General features: G+C 39.8%; 1 protein-coding gene across 1 annotated transcript; it reads left to right on the forward strand.

Moving 5' to 3' along the window:
- The first annotated feature begins 1,313 nt into the window (after positions 1-1,313).
- st14 (suppression of tumorigenicity 14) lies at positions 1,314-13,839 on the forward strand. The gene is made up of 19 exons (XM_022761513.1): positions 1,314-1,699; positions 4,382-4,541; positions 5,617-5,747; positions 5,909-5,979; positions 6,538-6,704; positions 6,863-6,898; positions 7,344-7,578; positions 8,244-8,386; positions 8,486-8,589; positions 8,711-8,823; positions 8,909-9,045; positions 9,139-9,243; positions 9,789-9,896; positions 9,991-10,107; positions 10,835-10,957; positions 11,115-11,298; positions 11,819-12,090; positions 12,582-12,718; positions 12,941-13,839. Exons 1-19 carry the CDS (start codon positions 1,658-1,660, stop codon positions 13,097-13,099), a joined length of 2,544 nt encoding a protein of 847 aa, XP_022617234.1. The 5' UTR covers positions 1,314-1,657; the 3' UTR covers positions 13,100-13,839.
- The last annotated feature ends 3,450 nt before the right edge of the window (positions 13,840-17,289 follow it).

Here is a 17,289-nt window from a genome sequence, read left to right on the forward strand (position 1 = left end):
ATGCACCCAAATGGCTTCAATCTTGTAACTGCCTGCTTGATTGTGGGAGGGGACTGGGAACTAATATAATATATGCATATTAGTGATTTTTAAAAAAAAAAAAATGTTTGACACCAATGGAAACAGATTCATGGTTACAGGGGGGATACACATCAATAAACTCACAACTTCCATATGGATGTGTCGTCTTTTCATAGATAGATAGATAGGTAGATGTTTATGTTTAAATGGGCCAGTCCTTTGCTCTCACAATTAAATTGGCATTAATATTCAAGTGTTTAAAGGACCATTATTTTACAGCTTTCATTATTAATGAGTATGTCAATTTTTCTTTCTAATAAGCAAATAATAGTTTAGTACATAAAATCTCAGAAAAAAAGTAAAAAATACCAAAACATCCTGAGATATAGTTTCATAAAGGACTAAGACAACCAATAAATATTCACATATTAGAAGCTACAACTTGTGAATTTCTGTAATTTTTTATAAAATATATTTTTAACCAATTGTCAGAACGGTTAATTATTTTTTCTGTTAAATCTCTATTCAATTAATTGTCTAAATATATCAGTTTAAGGATACAGGATTAAAAATGATGGTTAGGGTGTTTTTGTTTTTCTTCATCATGTTTAGGGATGTTGGATGGGATGTTTGTGCAGGTCCAAGAGTTGTATCAGTCCGCCTGTGTTGAGCGGATTAATACAGTCTCTGAATTTACTGCCAAATTGGAAATATTGATTCATTTTATTGCCACAGACGGGTAATTTCCTGTTTTGTCAAACAGAAACCCACGGCTCATCGTGTATGTTAAAAGAAAAAGGGAGGTGATTCAGCAGAAGTGAGTCATCATTATTACATTGCTCAACTAAGCCCGGATCACATGACTGATACTAAAAATAGGCTGGACGAAACATTTACTATATCAATATTTGACGACATAAAAACAGTTTTTATTATTTATTTATTTATTGTTTTTTGTTCAATTACAACACTCTGAAACTGTGTCCAGGCTGAAATGTAGTCGGTCCAGATTTAAATTTGGTCCGTGGCTCCTTGAAAACATCACAACAAACTGTAAACCTCTCGCACTGTCGGTAATAAAATCCAATTAATTTAGCTTTTCATTTACATTGGGACTTCACTGAATCGTTTTCCATTGATAGACATAAAAAAAAAAAAAAAAGGTGTTGTTCTTACCTGTGGCAGGTAAACAGGAAGTCGCTACAGGTGTATACGGGGTGGAGACACGCCCGCAGAAACCTGAAGCACCCGGAAAGAGGGTTTTTTTTCCCCCTGCTGTTTAGTCACTAGTTCCCTCCGGTGTGGTCGCACAGACAGGCGACATATTCATTCGTGAACTCCTCGACCGAAGAGGGACCTTCTTTAAATCCAGTAATAACTCCAGAGAACAGTTTTCTTGATTGTTACCTGTTTCTTGTAGGACTATAGATTTTTTTTTGGTCGCAGGTGGAATTCGTTCACAAACACAGGGATCAGCTCTTGGCGGCTAGGCCTGCAGGTTCACCTCGGAAAACAGCCCGTGGGAAACATCAAAACTACAAGAGGTCAAAGAAAGGAAAGGAGGGGAGAAGAAGGTCAGGCGTTTGAGGTCGTTTAGGTTTTAATTTTAACAGTTTAGTCCAGGTGTTGACCCTTGATGGACTACATGGACAGTGGACTGAGATACACCCCAAAGTCGGTAAGAGACTTTTTCTAACCTGTTAAATGTTAATTTAGACGATTGTGTTTTTATGTTTGTGTGTGGGTGTTAACCTGAATAACACGGACACTGATAGGTGCATATCTGTGAACCAAAACTGCTGCAGAGACAAACTTAACTAAAGAAGTTTGGGTCATAGGTAAAAGAACCTGCCCACAGCAAACCAGTCAGACATCAAGTAAATAGATCCCTTGTGTTGTCATTACACACACACACACACACACACACACACACACACACACACACACACACACACACACACACACACACACACACACACACATACATACATACATACATACATATAACACTTCAGGATAGGATGTAGAATGTAACCAAACAGTTGGGCAGGTTCAAACACTCTTATCACCAGCAAACTGTTTTGCCTAAAGACAAACATGTTACAGAGTGAAAAAGCAATCCAGCACTTAGGCGGGGAATAAACTGCCTCCCTTTCTTTGCCAAGCTTCTGGTTTTGTACAGATTAGAGGCCGTGTCTGCAGTTTAGTGTGATACTCTTTAGGCAAGCTTTAAAATGTGTTGTTCGCATAGAGAAAAAAAAGGCAAAGGTGTCACCTCTTGATTCTTGAGGCAGCACAATCTCTCATTTCTTGGGGGGGGGGGGGGGTGGAGCGCAGTGGTGCACATTGCAACAAGCAGTCATAGGATTCATGTGTCAGATTTTTATTTTATTTTTTCATTCAAGTAAGAGCAGTAGTTCATGAGGAAATCAAAGAAAACTCTTAAAATCTTGAGTCCCATGTTCTTTGGCCTGTGGTATAACTTTGCATCAGCTCTCCTTTGAGATGTCCTGCGAACAAAGAGATCCTAACGACAACAAGCACTTCCATTTCCAAGAAGTCAGAATGAAAGAATGTGTGGCGGCATCTTCCCACCTGCAGAATACAGCAGCAAATCACACTGTCAAACCCTTCAAGCTCAAAACTGTGCATAAAGCTTTTTTGAGACGGTGATTTTAAAGTGTGTCTCTGGAGGATGCTTGACATGAAAACATTAGGGTAACATCGCTGGGTGAAGTTCCTCAGAAAGCATGTAACCATTACTGAGCTGCGGCTTGAATTCCTCCAGGTTCCTCCGCCCTGTTGTGACTTGTTTGTTCACCAGAGACCTTCTGTTCTGTTGACTAACATCCATTCAAGATAACTCCATACATTCACAGTGCACAGGGATACAAGATACAAGATGAGAAATAGGAGCGAGGTTGCTGTGCCAAGTGTGACAGTGAGGCAGGGGAATAATTCGGGACAATTTTAAAACAAAGTGGGATTAAATGATGTAGATTAAGATTCACATCTCTGTAGTCCAAAAGAATAATAAGATAGATGGAAATGTTTTAAGGAAGTGCCATTGGTTGAAACATGGACACTAAGAAATTTCATTAAGAGTTAGTTTTTATTCACTTGAAAAGTTGTAACAGTTTTGACAGTTCTGGTTATTCTGTAAATGATTCATATCCAAGAATACGTCATCTCATTTTATAAGGAGATGTTGTATTATGACAAGTTTTCTCTGTTTCTAAATTTAGAATGTAACTCTACTTAATTTGTACCTTGTAACTTTTAAGAAGCACCTCAGGCAGCGAATTCATGAGACATGTAATATTAGTTTAATTAACGAGTCGGAGCTGCACATAGGACATTTGTAGGGGATGTGTTTTGCAATGATTATTTAAAATGAGAATTTTAATTCGACACATGTGAAGCCTGCTCTTTCAAAATTACCAGTTACCGTGATACATTTTAATGCTTTAGTTGTGGCAGAGCCCTGACAGGTGCTGTGTGAGTCATTGTTGTCGTTTGTTGTGGGTATCAGGTTTAAACAGGTGGAAAGGAAGCATCGCCCTTGGTTTATAAAAACAGTTAATGGAGTCATAATGTTGTACTGTGGATAATCTTCCAGTAATCACCTTGTAATTTTAAAGTTAACAGGCATAAAATCAAGGTCATAGAATTGATTTTTGTTTTTACTCCTTGAAACATCTCAGAGCTTTAAAGATTATCTTTTGATAATCCCTGAAGTAGTCCTGTTTTCCCGGAGCTTTTAATTTTATACAACAGTGCAGCGAGCTCTCAGAAACCTGTGCTCCACTTCAGATATGTGAGTAGTTTGCTCCCAGCAGGTTTGACAGGATTTTACATGGTGAAACCTTTTTACTCCCTCCCCCCCTCTGTCTCACTTCTTAAAGGTAACAACAGAGCTGTGACTCATGCCTGAAGTTCCCTTCTATTTCATTAATAGTACCAGACACTGAAACTAAACTGTCTTCTGCTTTTTAATGCCCAGATTTGTTCTCATTTCATTCCCTAGAAAAAGCTACTTATAAATTGGTGCTTGCACAGTTCCTCTGGTTAAGAAACTACTTCTTTGGGTCACCACAGGGTGGGACATTCCTAAAATACACAAGTACCTACTTGCTGTCTGCTGCTGTCACTTATGTTCAGTTGATTATCTGCTCAGGTATAGATGGCCCCAGTATTTCCATCCTGTCAAGTGTCAGTAAAGGGATATCCTTGGTGAGAAGCATTTGCAGTTTTATGTCTACGAAGTGGAACAAATGTCTTCATCCTCCTGTGAAATGGTGGGAATTGATTTTTGACCCCTCTAGTTCTATGTTTTGACCCTCCTCTGTCGGTCTTCCAGGACAAAGACTGGGACACCTCTGTCCAGTTCCTGCCAGCGTCGGATAACAAAAAGCTTGAGAAGAGCAAGGGTCCAGGAAGAGTTGGGGCTGTGATCGGTGTGGTGATCTTTGCTGCCGTTATTGCTCTTATGACCGGACTGCTCGTCTGGCATTTCCACTGTAAGTAGCCCTCCCTTGAATCCATTCATCCATCCGTGTAAATGTATCTAATGTCAGCCAAAGAATGTGGGTTTCAACATTTTGATATACACTACGAGCCCAACATGAGACAAATAACAAAGCAGAGCAAAACTATTGTTATGGCTGTTATTATTGCCCGAAGGAACCTTTTCAACAGCCATGACAACCGACTGAGAACAGGGAATCTGACCTAACAAAGGTGGAAAATTGTCACAAGTGCAAAGTAACAAGAATTTACATCAATCATTTACAGTATATACAGTGTTAACGCATGCTAACTGGCAAGCAACCCAATTTTGTCATGACACATCTCCACCAATCCATAATCTTCTAAATTTGTTGTTTTGTTTTGTTTTTTATCAGCATTTGGTATCAGATCTGTATCAAAATACTCTTAAGTGAAAGAAGAGTTCGGGATTGCCATAATGTTTTCATTCAGGATGGTCCAGAGTCAAATCAAGTCAATTCAATTTTTATTCACAACATAAGTTATCTCAAGGCTCTTTCCAAATAGAGAGGAAGAGGAAGCAGTTCAAAAAGGCTTTTTTTGCACATTGTTAAAGAAATGTTTCACAAATCCCTGGATCCACATTAAAGACTTGTTTGTTGGTGGCACCTGGTCTACTATTTCTCTGCATTTCATTGAAATCTCTTCACAAGATCCAAAAATATCTTGTCAACAAACAAACATAAACAGACAGGACCAGTTACTAACTTCTATTAGTGTCACTAAAAGATAAAGATCAAAAGAAAGAACCCATAAATTAATGTTGCTGTCTTCTTCTTTAAGCCTCCGCTGATAAAAACCAAAAACACATGAGCACGCAACCATGTAATGTTCATAGTCAAGTTAGAGCTCAGTGCACCTTTTATGCTGTTTGTTTATTTGCACATGCAAATGATTGAAACCCAGAATGAGAGATTGAAGGTACAGCTGAAACAGAGGGACTGAAAACATCGCAACACAGGAGACATTTTAGTGACAAACAAAAACCAATCAAAAGCCTACAGCACTACAGAGGGGGGTGAGTAAATTTTCTGTGTGATCCTGCAGTCCGTAAAGATGTGCGGGTCAAGAGGATGTACAGCGGCTCCATGCGGATCACCAACCAGGTGTTTGAAGACGCCTATGAGAACTCCAACAGCACCGAGTTCAAAGCGCTGGCGAAGCAGGTGACCTCACAGGTAAGTAGACTGCTGCTCAGGCCTCCACTCCACCGCCACGTCCTCAGAAATTAAACTCATGTTATCTCTGTGTCAGAAGTTGCTGTTTTTTTTTTAAGCTTTGAGACAAACAGTTATTTTTCATTCATGCTCTGTTGTGGTTATGTTCCTGTCTCTCTCAGCTTAAAGCCATCTATTCCAAGAGTCCACAGCTGGCCAAATACTATGTTGGTTCTACAGTTCAAGCTTTCAGGTAAATCAGTAAGCCATTTATAAATAGCTTTGATTTACTCCTTTATATTACCTCCACCGAGAGAGTCATTTTTCCATTCCTGTTTGACTGCTTGTGTGTTGGTTAGCAGCAGATCTCCAACACAAAGTGAGCTGAAATAACTAGGCCACAGGTTAAGTAGAACAAGTGACTGTTTTTGGTGTGGATCCAAACAGCGCTAGTGGCACCACCCCTCAAAACACACACAGATGATCGTGCATGTATGCGCCAGTGTTTGTTTTGATTTCCGTGTCCAAAACTGGATGGCATTCACTTTCCCCTCAGTGTATAGTTCAACTTATATCAGTCGGTAATATAAGAGAGCCAGGGTATAGAAAGATAAGATCAAACACAAAGACATAATTAATAAAAAATCATGTGTTACTGAAATCAGACCAGGCAACACCACCTCTAAATCTAATAAATCTAATAATAAATCCTGATCACATGCGTCAGTCTTACCCTTTTTAACATAGTGACGTGTTCTTCACAGTTTGCTTTGCCTAAATACTGTTTTCTTCCTTGTCTCATTGCTCCTAGTGAAGGCAGCGTCATTGCCTACTACCTGTCTGAGTTCAGAGTCCCAGCAGGCCAAGAGGCGTCTGTAGACACCGCCATGTCTTCAATGGACAGGCTGGTGGACAAAGAGCAGCGCACCCTGCACAGACCTGGCAACTCCCTGGTCCTCGCGGATGTGGTGTCCTCAGGTAGAGTCGAAGCAGAACCGCTGTTGTTTGTGATTTAGGTCGTGTCCATCACGTTGGTTTGCTTGTGGTTTGTTGTAGAGTCAGTTGACAAGGTGTGTTTGGTTGTGGACTCCTCATCTTAATTATGTCTGTGTTCTTTGTTCTTTATCATCTCACAGCACTCGATGCCCGCCTGTTTTCAACATCATTCAGCAGTGAGTGTTCAACCTGCCTTTATCATTTATTTTACTTGAGGTGTCTTTGACAACTGATCCATATACATAGAAAACCGCAAAGAGTAAAAAATAATGTCAAACACATAGTTCATGAGGTTTGGAACATGTTACCATGACTGATTATTGTCTGTTGTCACTAGTTACATGAGGACATTTTATGAAAATATAGTTAGCTGATAACAAAAGATCTTTTTTTGCATCTTATCTTTCCACCCAGGATGATGTAACTGATGATTTTTCAGGAAGTAATATTCTAACTCATGTGATAAACATGTCATATTTGGTCATGTGATTTATCGTTTGCAGTGATGTCAGAATCTGTCTGTATGTCTTAGATAAGCAGTCCACTGGAGTCCCGTGACAGTGACTTAACAAAGCTGAGTGTGAACTAAAACTAAATGTCATTGTTTCTGTTCTCTCTCAGGATTTTTCAAGTTTACCGAACACGCAAAGACCAATCACATAGAGCAGATCCAGTCCCCCGGCTTCCCCGACAGCCCTTATCCCTCCAACACCTTCATCCAGTGGCAGCTGAGAGCAGACCCAAGCTACGTCATCAAGCTCGAGTTTGACACCATGAATCTGGAAGAGGACTGCAAGAATGATTTTGTAAAAATCTACGACTCCCTGGTGGCCATTGAGAGCCGTGTTATGGAAGAGTGAGTTTGCCCATTGCCTGATCTGGTTACAGCTTTAACTCACTCTGCCCCCTGCACTCTTATTTTCATACAGTGCATGCTTTTAGATTTGCATAGATAAGATTTCATCTTGTATGTAAGGCCCTCTGCTGGTCAGACGATGCAGTTGCCACACATTGCTTGGGTTAAGCCTTATTGCTAGAATCATAGTAAAATGACAGTTTAGTCTTAATCTGGGAGCAACTCAGCTAAAGATGTAAGAATGTGATCGCTCTCTCCAAACCGGAGAAATAAGGTGCAGCAAGAGAGCAATCTGAACCTCTACGGGAAGAACATTTCATGTTTGCATGATAAAATCATGACAGGATAAGATGTTGTCAACCCAAACTGATGCCACATGATACTTTTTTTCTTAGGACAATAGTTGTTTGGGCTCTTTTTGTTTTTTACTTTTAGTCTTTGATTAAGCTCAGACCATGTCAAAGGAACCAGCCTTTCCACAGGCAACCGCTATCTGAATATGAGTATGCAGTTTAAGTAAACCTGACCCATAAACATCACATATACATATCACATGTATGGTTTTTGAGAAAATGTCCATATCATCTCGATGCATCAATCAGGGATCAGTGCATATAGAAAATTCATGTTTTCTGTTTTTTTTTTTTTTTTTTTTCTTTCTACAGGATGTGTGGGTACTATTCACCCAGTGAACCACTGACCTTTCTGTCCTCGGGCAACGTCATGCTGGTGACAATGGCCACAAATGACAAAAAGAACTACCCAGGTTTTAGAGCACAAGTCTCACAAGTCAAACGTGGAAGTAAAGGTAAGAACTAATGTTTGTGCTTGTAGCTCACGTGAGCCTCTTTGTTACAAGCTTACACTATAGATGTCTAATATTTGTGCAAATACTTTCACCTTTCAGGTACAACATGCGGTGGCCAGCTGACAGGCGAAAAAGGAACCTTCTCTTCTCCCAACTTCCCAAATTACTATCCTCCTCAAACGTCGTGTCAGTGGTCAATCCAGGTGAGATGTCGGCACTTAGTCAGCCATTTCATATGTTTGACACATGTTTCTCTTCTGTGTTACTGATGGTCACATATCAACATGTCTTTAAAATTTTTTCTCATCTTTATCAATCATTAAGGTCCCTGCTGGTAAGGCAGTGAAGGTGACCTTCAAAAGGTTCTTCTTGTCTGAGCCCGGGCAGGAAAGCAGTAAAAGCTGCCGTAAAGACTACGTGGAGGTCAATGGAAAGAAGTGAGTCATGCTTGCACATAACAAAAACCAGGTAAGGTTTCCATAGCAGAGCAGACTTGTCACTCCTTGTGCGTCTCATCCTCAGACTGTGTGGAGAACATCCCGACGGAACAATAACGGAAACCAGCAAAAACAACAAAATGAACGTGATGTTTTTCTCCGATGCCTCCTACGTAGACCGAGGTTTTGATGCAGTGTTTGAGGCCATTGACGTCAAAGACCGTAAGTGACCCAGTTTCTACTGGATAATATTATCATTATTATTATTTCTTAACATCAGGAAAGTGTAGCTCACGTTAACCCTGTTCTCCACAGCTTGTCCAAAGCAGTTCCAGTGCAGCAATCAGCGCTGCATTAAGACAGAACTCAGGTGTGATGGCTGGAATGATTGTGGAGACATGAGTGATGAGTTCAACTGCAGTAAGTATTATGAGCTCAGACTATTTTACTACTTTTTTATGCCTCCATGCCGGCGACAGCCAGGGTCAGAGGCATTTTGCCTCCAGGATGACTATCCCTCCCTACATACGTACTTCCCATTCTCATGAACGTGATATCTCAGGAACTCCTAGAGGGAATTCCTTCAGATTTGGCAACATTCACTTGGACTCAAAGATGAATGGTTAAAGGTCAAAGTTCAAGGTCACATTGCCCCTCAAAAGACGTTTTTGGCTATAACTCACAAATTCATGTGCTAATTGTGACACAATTTGAATCAAAAGGATAAAATAATGAAGTGATGACATTTTATATCCAAAAGGTCAAAGGTCAACTTCACACTGACATCATAATATTTTGGCTATTCTTCAACGCTGCAACTCAGGGATGGAGATTGTGACCATATGTCTTGTAACTTGGCTGGTTGGCGGAGGCATAATTCTAGTTCTGACTACTTTGTATATCATTAGCATCCAAAATGAGTTAGTTGTGTCATAATGGGAGTTTTTAACTGTGTTTACTTCCAGAGTGCAAAGCAGACAATATCAATTGTAAAAATGGACTGTGTAAGCCCATGTTCTGGAAATGTGATGGCATAGATGACTGTGGAGACGGCACAGATGAGCTGAATTGTGGTAAGACCTACTGACGTCGATGGAGGACGTACTTCACCAAAGCATTGAGAGGCTTTCAGTCAGTTTTCTCAGACATGCTTCTTTTCTTTTGAAGGTGGCTGTAAATCAGGACAAATAACATGTAAGAACAACAAATGCGTTTCTGAGAAGAATCGCTGTGACGGCAGCGACGACTGTGGGGATGGGTCCGATGAGCTCGACTGTGCGAGAGGTAAGACTAGTTTTGTACTTAAGTCAAAAATGTCTCCAAACATACATCGCCGAATCTGTTCTTTATTTTAAAAAATCGTAATTCCACCTGATCCCTGCACTGACCCACCTGTTGAGCTAATCAGAAGACACTCTCCTGTTAATGGCAAATGCATTTACCCAGTATTTTCATATGCATAATTCATTTCATATAAAGTAATGGCTCAAATGACTGTGAGATATAAAAGTGCTCACTTGTACTGCCAAACTCACAGGAATAATGAGCGTTTTAGCATCTTTTAGAAAATAGTTTTGGTTGTTTGACACAATTACAACTTCATTTCAGTCTGAAAGCGCTCATCAACCCTGTTTTCCTGTAGCAGCAAGCAAAAGCAGCAAGTGTAGGCTACTAGTAGCAGCTAAAGAGCCAGATTTATAAAACGGAGCTAAAAGGAGAGAGTATATAATATTTAACCATATTCAACCGTAACATGGTTAAAGGGCGACAGTATGCCAGGGATGTGTTTTTCGCATGTTGTGGTAAAAGAAAAAAATCAATGAGAGCAGCTTCAAAAACACTTTTTCAAACACTTTTTTTAAACTGCAGTACAGATTGGAAATGGTCTGCACATGTGTGAAGGACGCGTCTTAGTGACCACATAATGTCACTGATGTTGAAATGAATAGCTTTCACACAGGGTCTCTTTCATGGCCTTGGATTTGACTGTTCTCCCCTTCTCTCTCTCTAGTCTCTGGTGTGAGCTGCACTGATCTCACATACAGATGTAAAAACAATAAATGCATCAGTAAAGTGAACCCAGAATGTGACGGCACACCGGACTGTGACGACGGATCCGACGAGGAGAACTGCGGTATGTCAAAAAAACAAAAAATAAGTTAGCTATTACCTCCATCTGCATTATTAAGCTTGCATGACAAAACAATGTGTGTGAACCTCCACCCTCTTCACAAACGGCAACAAGCTGCAACAAGCCAGCCCTGTGAATGATTGATTGTGTTCTTTCTTAGACTGTGGGAGGAGTATGTTCAAGACATCGCGTATTGTGGGCGGTCAGGATACAGAAGAAGGGGAGTTCCCCTGGCAGGTCAGCCTCCATGTCAAAAACTTCGGTCACGTGTGCGGAGCATCCATCATCAGTCCACGCTGGCTGGTCACTGCTGCCCACTGCGTGCAAGATGACGGCAAGACGAGGTAACATCTTATTTTATGTTTCATGTTCTCACTGGCAGCCAGAAAATTCCTCTGCTTAATCAAATTAATTATATATGTATATATATATATATAAATATGTAAGGATATGAGTTTTAAAATTGCATAAATTATGAGGTAATGTCTGGTGAAATTAAGTCCAAGGCCAGTCTGTTGGTTCTGAGCATCTGACCCTCAGAGGGACGAGTTGTATAGTTTCATGGCCTCAGGCAGGAATGATTTCCTGTGGCGCTCTGTGGTGCATCTGGCTGGATTAGTCTGTCGCTGCAGGTGCTCCTGTGCTTGACCAGCACACTGTGGAGTGGGTGGGAGTTGTTGTCCAGGACGGTCTGTTACTTAGACAACATCTTCCTGTCGGACACCACCGGCAGAGAGTCTAGCTCCATCCCAACAACGATACATACTGTATTTTCTAATGTGATGCTTATGCTACATGCTGTACCCGCTAACGGTTACCAGAGTTTAAGAATGAACTTTGATCTGGTTGCGTATGTGTCCTCAGATTCTCCCAGCCCGGCACGTGGGAAGCTTACCTCGGCCTTCACACCCAGCGGAAGACTGGAAGCGCTGTGGTGAAGAAGAACCTGAAGCAGGTCATATCCCACCCTAACTACAACGCGTACACCTTTGACAATGACATTGCCCTGATGGAGCTGGACAGTCCTGTAACGTACTCCGACTACATCAGGCCCATCTGCCTGCCGTCCCCACAGCATGATTTTCCAGCTGGAAACACTGTGTGGATCACCGGCTGGGGTGCTACTCGAGAAGGAGGTGAGTCCTGAGAAATCATGAACATTGTATTAATTACCCGTAGCCACTAATTCTGAAAATAATCAAATACAGTTTCTTGATGGCAATTTTTTTTTTTTTTTTTTTTTTTTTTTTTTTTTTTGCAGTTATACAAGTAGTGTAGCAAGTAGCGGTAGTCAATGCTGATTTTACCAAACGGATGGAATCGTTGTAATTTTAATTCCTCAATTAAGAAAATCATGAAATTGACAACATTGTATGCATTGCTTGTGATAAACATAATTTATTGTGAATTCAAATGCGCCTGTGGTTTAGATTATAAACGGCTTTGGTGTTGAATTCTTGTTTTTTATTTAGTAATCTGTTTCATAAATTGCTGAGAATTGGTGAATAAATGTGATTGATTAAACACACCACTTATTTGTGGACCTGCCAAAGGAAAACAATCACTTTTCTCTAATGAAGGCCTGCCGGTATTGGACGTTTAATGACTGTGTTTTTGCATGATTCAGGATATGCTGCAACAGTGCTCCAAAAGGCCCAGGTCCGAATCATAAACCACTCTGTGTGTAATGATTTGATGGGAGGGCAGATCACGTCTCGGATGTTGTGTGCTGGAGTGCTGACCGGAGGAGTCGATGCTTGTCAGGTGCAAACATATTATCAATGGACAAATTCACCAATTATCAGTGATCACCGGTTATTCATAAATTTAACTCAGCTATTGTCAGTGCTACCATGGTGATAAGAGGTAATGACGCCAAGACCGGTTGCTAAGTGGAAAATGGAAAATGTTCCCCAGACTGCCCCTATGTAGTACCTTGATGCTAACGTGTATCTGTGTGTGTCTTTGTGTATTTGTCTGTTTCAGGGGGACTCTGGTGGTCCTCTGTCCAGTCCATCTGGAAATCGTATGTTCCTGGCAGGAGTGGTTAGTTGGGGAGATGGCTGCGCTCGCAGAAACAAACCCGGTATCTATACAACAGTCACCAAATTCCGTGGCTGGATCAAAGAAAAGACAGGAGTTTAGATCACTGTGAAATGGTCGAACAAGGCCAAAGATATGGACATGGGCATGGGATGATGAGAAGTAGCACAGTACAGATGTTGGTTCAGTAAAACAGCAGTCTGACTTTCAAGCTGCCCAGTCTGCTTGAAGACCAATTGCTGCACATTTTATGTCTGCTACAAGTTTTATAAGGGCGGGGTTGATGAAATGAAATTTTTAAATGTAAATAAGTGTGTTATTTTTTGTGTTTTTTTTTAATTATTTTTAGTTTAGCATGTTTTGACGGAGAGCATTATTTGCTGCGCAATAAGGAGATTTTAGGTGTGATTGTTACACATGTACACATATGAAATGTGCATCCTTTTACTCTGTTGTCCTGTGTTTTTATCAGAAGCCATCATATGAATTTCCCACTACTTTTTCTTGTTGTCCTTGTAATGAATTTTTTAAATTAAAAACAAAATGACAGCAAGCTCAGTCCACCCTACCTCCTATGGCTTGGTATCTCATGCATTTTATTATTGATTTTTAGTCCAGCAGAAATCTCTGTGAAGTTAGTGATGTGGTTGTTCACTTCTGAAAGCATTACCCTTCTCATCATGGATGACATTTGAACATATTAATGCTTTTTTATCAGCATAACACACAGAGTAAAATAGTAGGTTTGAATTGAATCATTCGTGTTTAATATTTCATCCACTCAACACGATATTAGAACAATCTGTTCTGGTTAATCTGTCTCTAATCTGTGTAAATGTGTATATCAGATGTTTTTAAATAAAATATTTCTAATATAACATCCAATTATTTCCAATTCTTCTTTCTAATTTAAACTGAAGTGATATTTGTATTGCTTGTTCACTGTGCAATATTTGCAATACAAGTTATTTACGTCTAGCCCTTTAGCATGATGTTGAATAGAACAGCAAGCTGTGGAAAGACTGGAGGGGGATGAACGGTGTCTGTGATGAACATTACACATGCAACATGGAAAAATGATGGGATGTCAGAAAGTTCACATTTTATTATATAGTTTATATTTTGTGCTGGTTTTATTTTGTGTTGTGACCATTTGTCAAAAAACAATTAAAAACAAAATCAAACTCTGATCAAACTTAGAATCAGAGGGCCAATGACGCACAATGGCCATGTGGTGTATGCAGGCAAAAGAAGTGCATTATCCATGTCAAGTTTCTGCGTTACTTATGTTTTATTTGTCGAAACAAGCAAGCACGCAAAGAACAAAGAAATCCTGTTTACTGCATGCCTCTCTTGCTCTGGTAAAAAACCATAGGTCCACCCAGGTGCATTCTGGTCCTATGCCTGCCTTCCTACCTAAATAACCTCAGGTGCCCACAGTGTTACCCAATTCATAAGCAAAACAAAAACAAAGTTTCTTGAATGTCAAGGAGAAAATGCAAATCATAAGCTGACCTTGGGAAGACCTCCCTCTCCTCAGACCTGATCCCAACCAGAGCCTTCACAAGTCCTCTGTGGGAGCCAGTGGACTGACTGGCTGTCTGGCATGACGTCACCATACAATAGAGGGTTAAAATATGTTTCTCTATGTTGTGTTACAGCATAAAGAGTCAAGAATCAAGTGGGAGATAGTGGACTGAATGACTGACCGATCAAATCAAACAGGAAATCAATCAAAGTCTCCCTACAAACAGATGCTGCAGTTCAGTTAAAGGAAAATTTAAATGACTGATTCTGTTTTTTGCATCACTTATTGTTGTGAAAGTGTGTTAGACATTCTAGTTTGTATTGTACAATATCTCTTATTTTCCATGTGTTTTCCAGGAGTGTGAGAACCCTGGATAAGTCTGGTGTTAGTCTCTATTGTTAATATTGAGAATGAATTAAGAGGTCTAAAATACGTGGAGTCAAATATGTGGGTGAACCATGCGTTGCATTTACACAATGTCAGCGGAGAAAATAGAGCAGGAAAACCTCATTATTTAGATTTGGGAACATTCACACATCTTTCCAAGATGGCTACCACCTTTGCTGGTCTTGTAGTCACATCATTTCAATAGTAATGGGTTTGTCATAGAGTCTACTTTCCTTCAATTTATAAAATGGTAACATTATGTTTTCTGTGTAACACCATTCATATCATTGTTCATTCATACACTGCACATTAAAGCCAGTTTATGTCACTGCTTAAAACCACTGAATAATCAATTAAAAGTCACAACAACGGTAAATCAGGTTTGTTCAGTTATTATTATCTATTTACTGATATTTACAACTAAAAATACAACAACAATTTGCAACAAAAACAAGGCAGAAAATGATATATATACAGTATAACATCTATTACCAATTTAAAGATAAAATACAAACATTCAAATGTAAAAGGTACTATCTTAACATAACTACACAAGAAAATAAAGATTAAAAAAGATTGAGTTAAGATTAAGATTCAAAATAGTTATAGGAACATGTGGGATTCAATGTTATTTACAAATATACACGATTGATTGATTGATTGACTGACTGACTGACTGACTGACTGACTGACTGGACTGACTGACTGACTGACTGATGCTGACTATGACTTGATCAGCTGTGACGTGACTTGATTGATTGATTGATGATTGGGATTGATGACTGATGACTGTCTACTGACTGACTGACTGACTGACTGACTGACTGACTGACTGACTGACTGACTGATTGATTTGAGTTGATTGACTGATTGACTGACTGACTCACTGACTGACTGACTCACTGACTGACTGACTGACTGATTACTATGAAGACCGGTCTACAGAGCTGGATCTGATCTGGGACCTGTGCCGGAGACGGAGGGGCCGGCTCCGTGTCAGATCTATCTACGTGGCCCTCGGAGCCGACGCCCTCCTCTGGAGACGGTGGGGCCCGCTCTGCGTGCAGCATGGGCCTTCTCCTCGTCCTCCTCCTCGAGAGGGAGACAGGGGTTAGTAGAGTTTTTCTGTCAGTTTGGTATTTCAGTCTCAACAGTCAGCTATCAAGGCTTTGGTTTATTAGCATTATTAGGATTTCAGTTTCAGAGGTGTGTTCTGACAGCGGGGCTGAGGTGATTAATTACATTTATATAACACAAACCCCAGTTACTCTGAATTATCTACAAAAAACTGAACTGACTTTGACCACAGATAATCTTGTATTTAAGTATATATGTATATATGTGTGAATTTGCTCTTTTATTAAATCTCATCCTCAGTGTTTATTTGTTGTATAGTGAGTTACAGTAGGAGGAGATTCTTTTGCTATACTGATTTAATTTGGTACTAATTATAGAAAAAATACAGATCAAGTTCTGAGCCAGCGAATTAAAATTCATTTGCTGTTTTGAGTTTATGTGCAGTTGGGAATTGCTTGAAAGAAGTAAATATTAATCCACTATTCATTTGTCATTGGATATTCATATTATAGTTGTTTGATTGACTGTAGATAAATTTCACATACAATTCATTTAATTAATTTTATGTATAATATAAGTAAAATAAAGATCATGTGTCTGTTTTCAGTATAATTAGAACCAGATTACTCGGCTCTTTCCAGGAAACTTTCCAGGAAATTATTAAGAAAATGTAAAGAAAGAAAATCATAAAATAAAGCCTCAGAGCTGTTCCTGTCAAACAATGACTGTGTGTTTGTCTGTGCATGTGCACTGACTGTACCATGGTGCTGTCCTCCAGAGCCTGCATGATAGCCGCCACCACCAGGTTCACCAGCACAAACTGGACCATGACCACGAAGGTGGTGAAGAAGAGCGGAGAGACCCAGGACAGGTAGCCCAAGCAGCGAACGCTGCCGGGGCGACACTCTCTCAAGGTGTCCTAGAGAGACACAGAGCGAGAATCAGAGAGGAAGAGGGAGCGGCACACAGACTGAAATCTTCTCTGTTTAGTAACCAGCATTCTGAATAATCAGACCATTAGAAACTTAATAAAAAACAGAAAAAATAAAGAAAAGAATGTAGAGAATACACAATATTCCCATCTGGATCGGACACAACATTATTGTAAAACTTTATTTCATGCGTCTGTAACTTACTAATAATCAATAGTCAATCATTTCCTAAGACATGTTCTATGTTGAGCTATGTAATGATAATAATAATAATAATAATAAAACTAAAACATTCCTGTCCTATAATTAGAACAAAACTATGAACAGAGCTGTGACTGCAGAAAATAAATAGAAAAAGACTCGAAAAT

Source organism: Seriola dumerili, unplaced genomic scaffold (genome assembly GCF_002260705.1).
Source record: "Seriola dumerili isolate Sdu_G_001 unplaced genomic scaffold, Sdu_1.0 BDQW01000413.1, whole genome shotgun sequence".
Classification (NCBI taxonomy): Eukaryota; Metazoa; Chordata; class Actinopteri; order Carangiformes; family Carangidae; genus Seriola; species Seriola dumerili.

Coding starts and splice junctions, on each gene's coding strand:
- st14 (XM_022761513.1), top strand. CDS start 1,658: ATGGACTACATGGACAGTGGACTGAGATACACCCCAAAGTCG. Junction 5,748..5,908: donor CGAAGCAGGTGACCTCACAG/GTAAGTAGACTG, acceptor TGTCTCTCTCAG/CTTAAAGCCATCTATTCCAA. Junction 6,899..7,343: donor GTTTTCAACATCATTCAGCA/GTGAGTGTTCAA, acceptor GTTCTCTCTCAG/GATTTTTCAAGTTTACCGAA.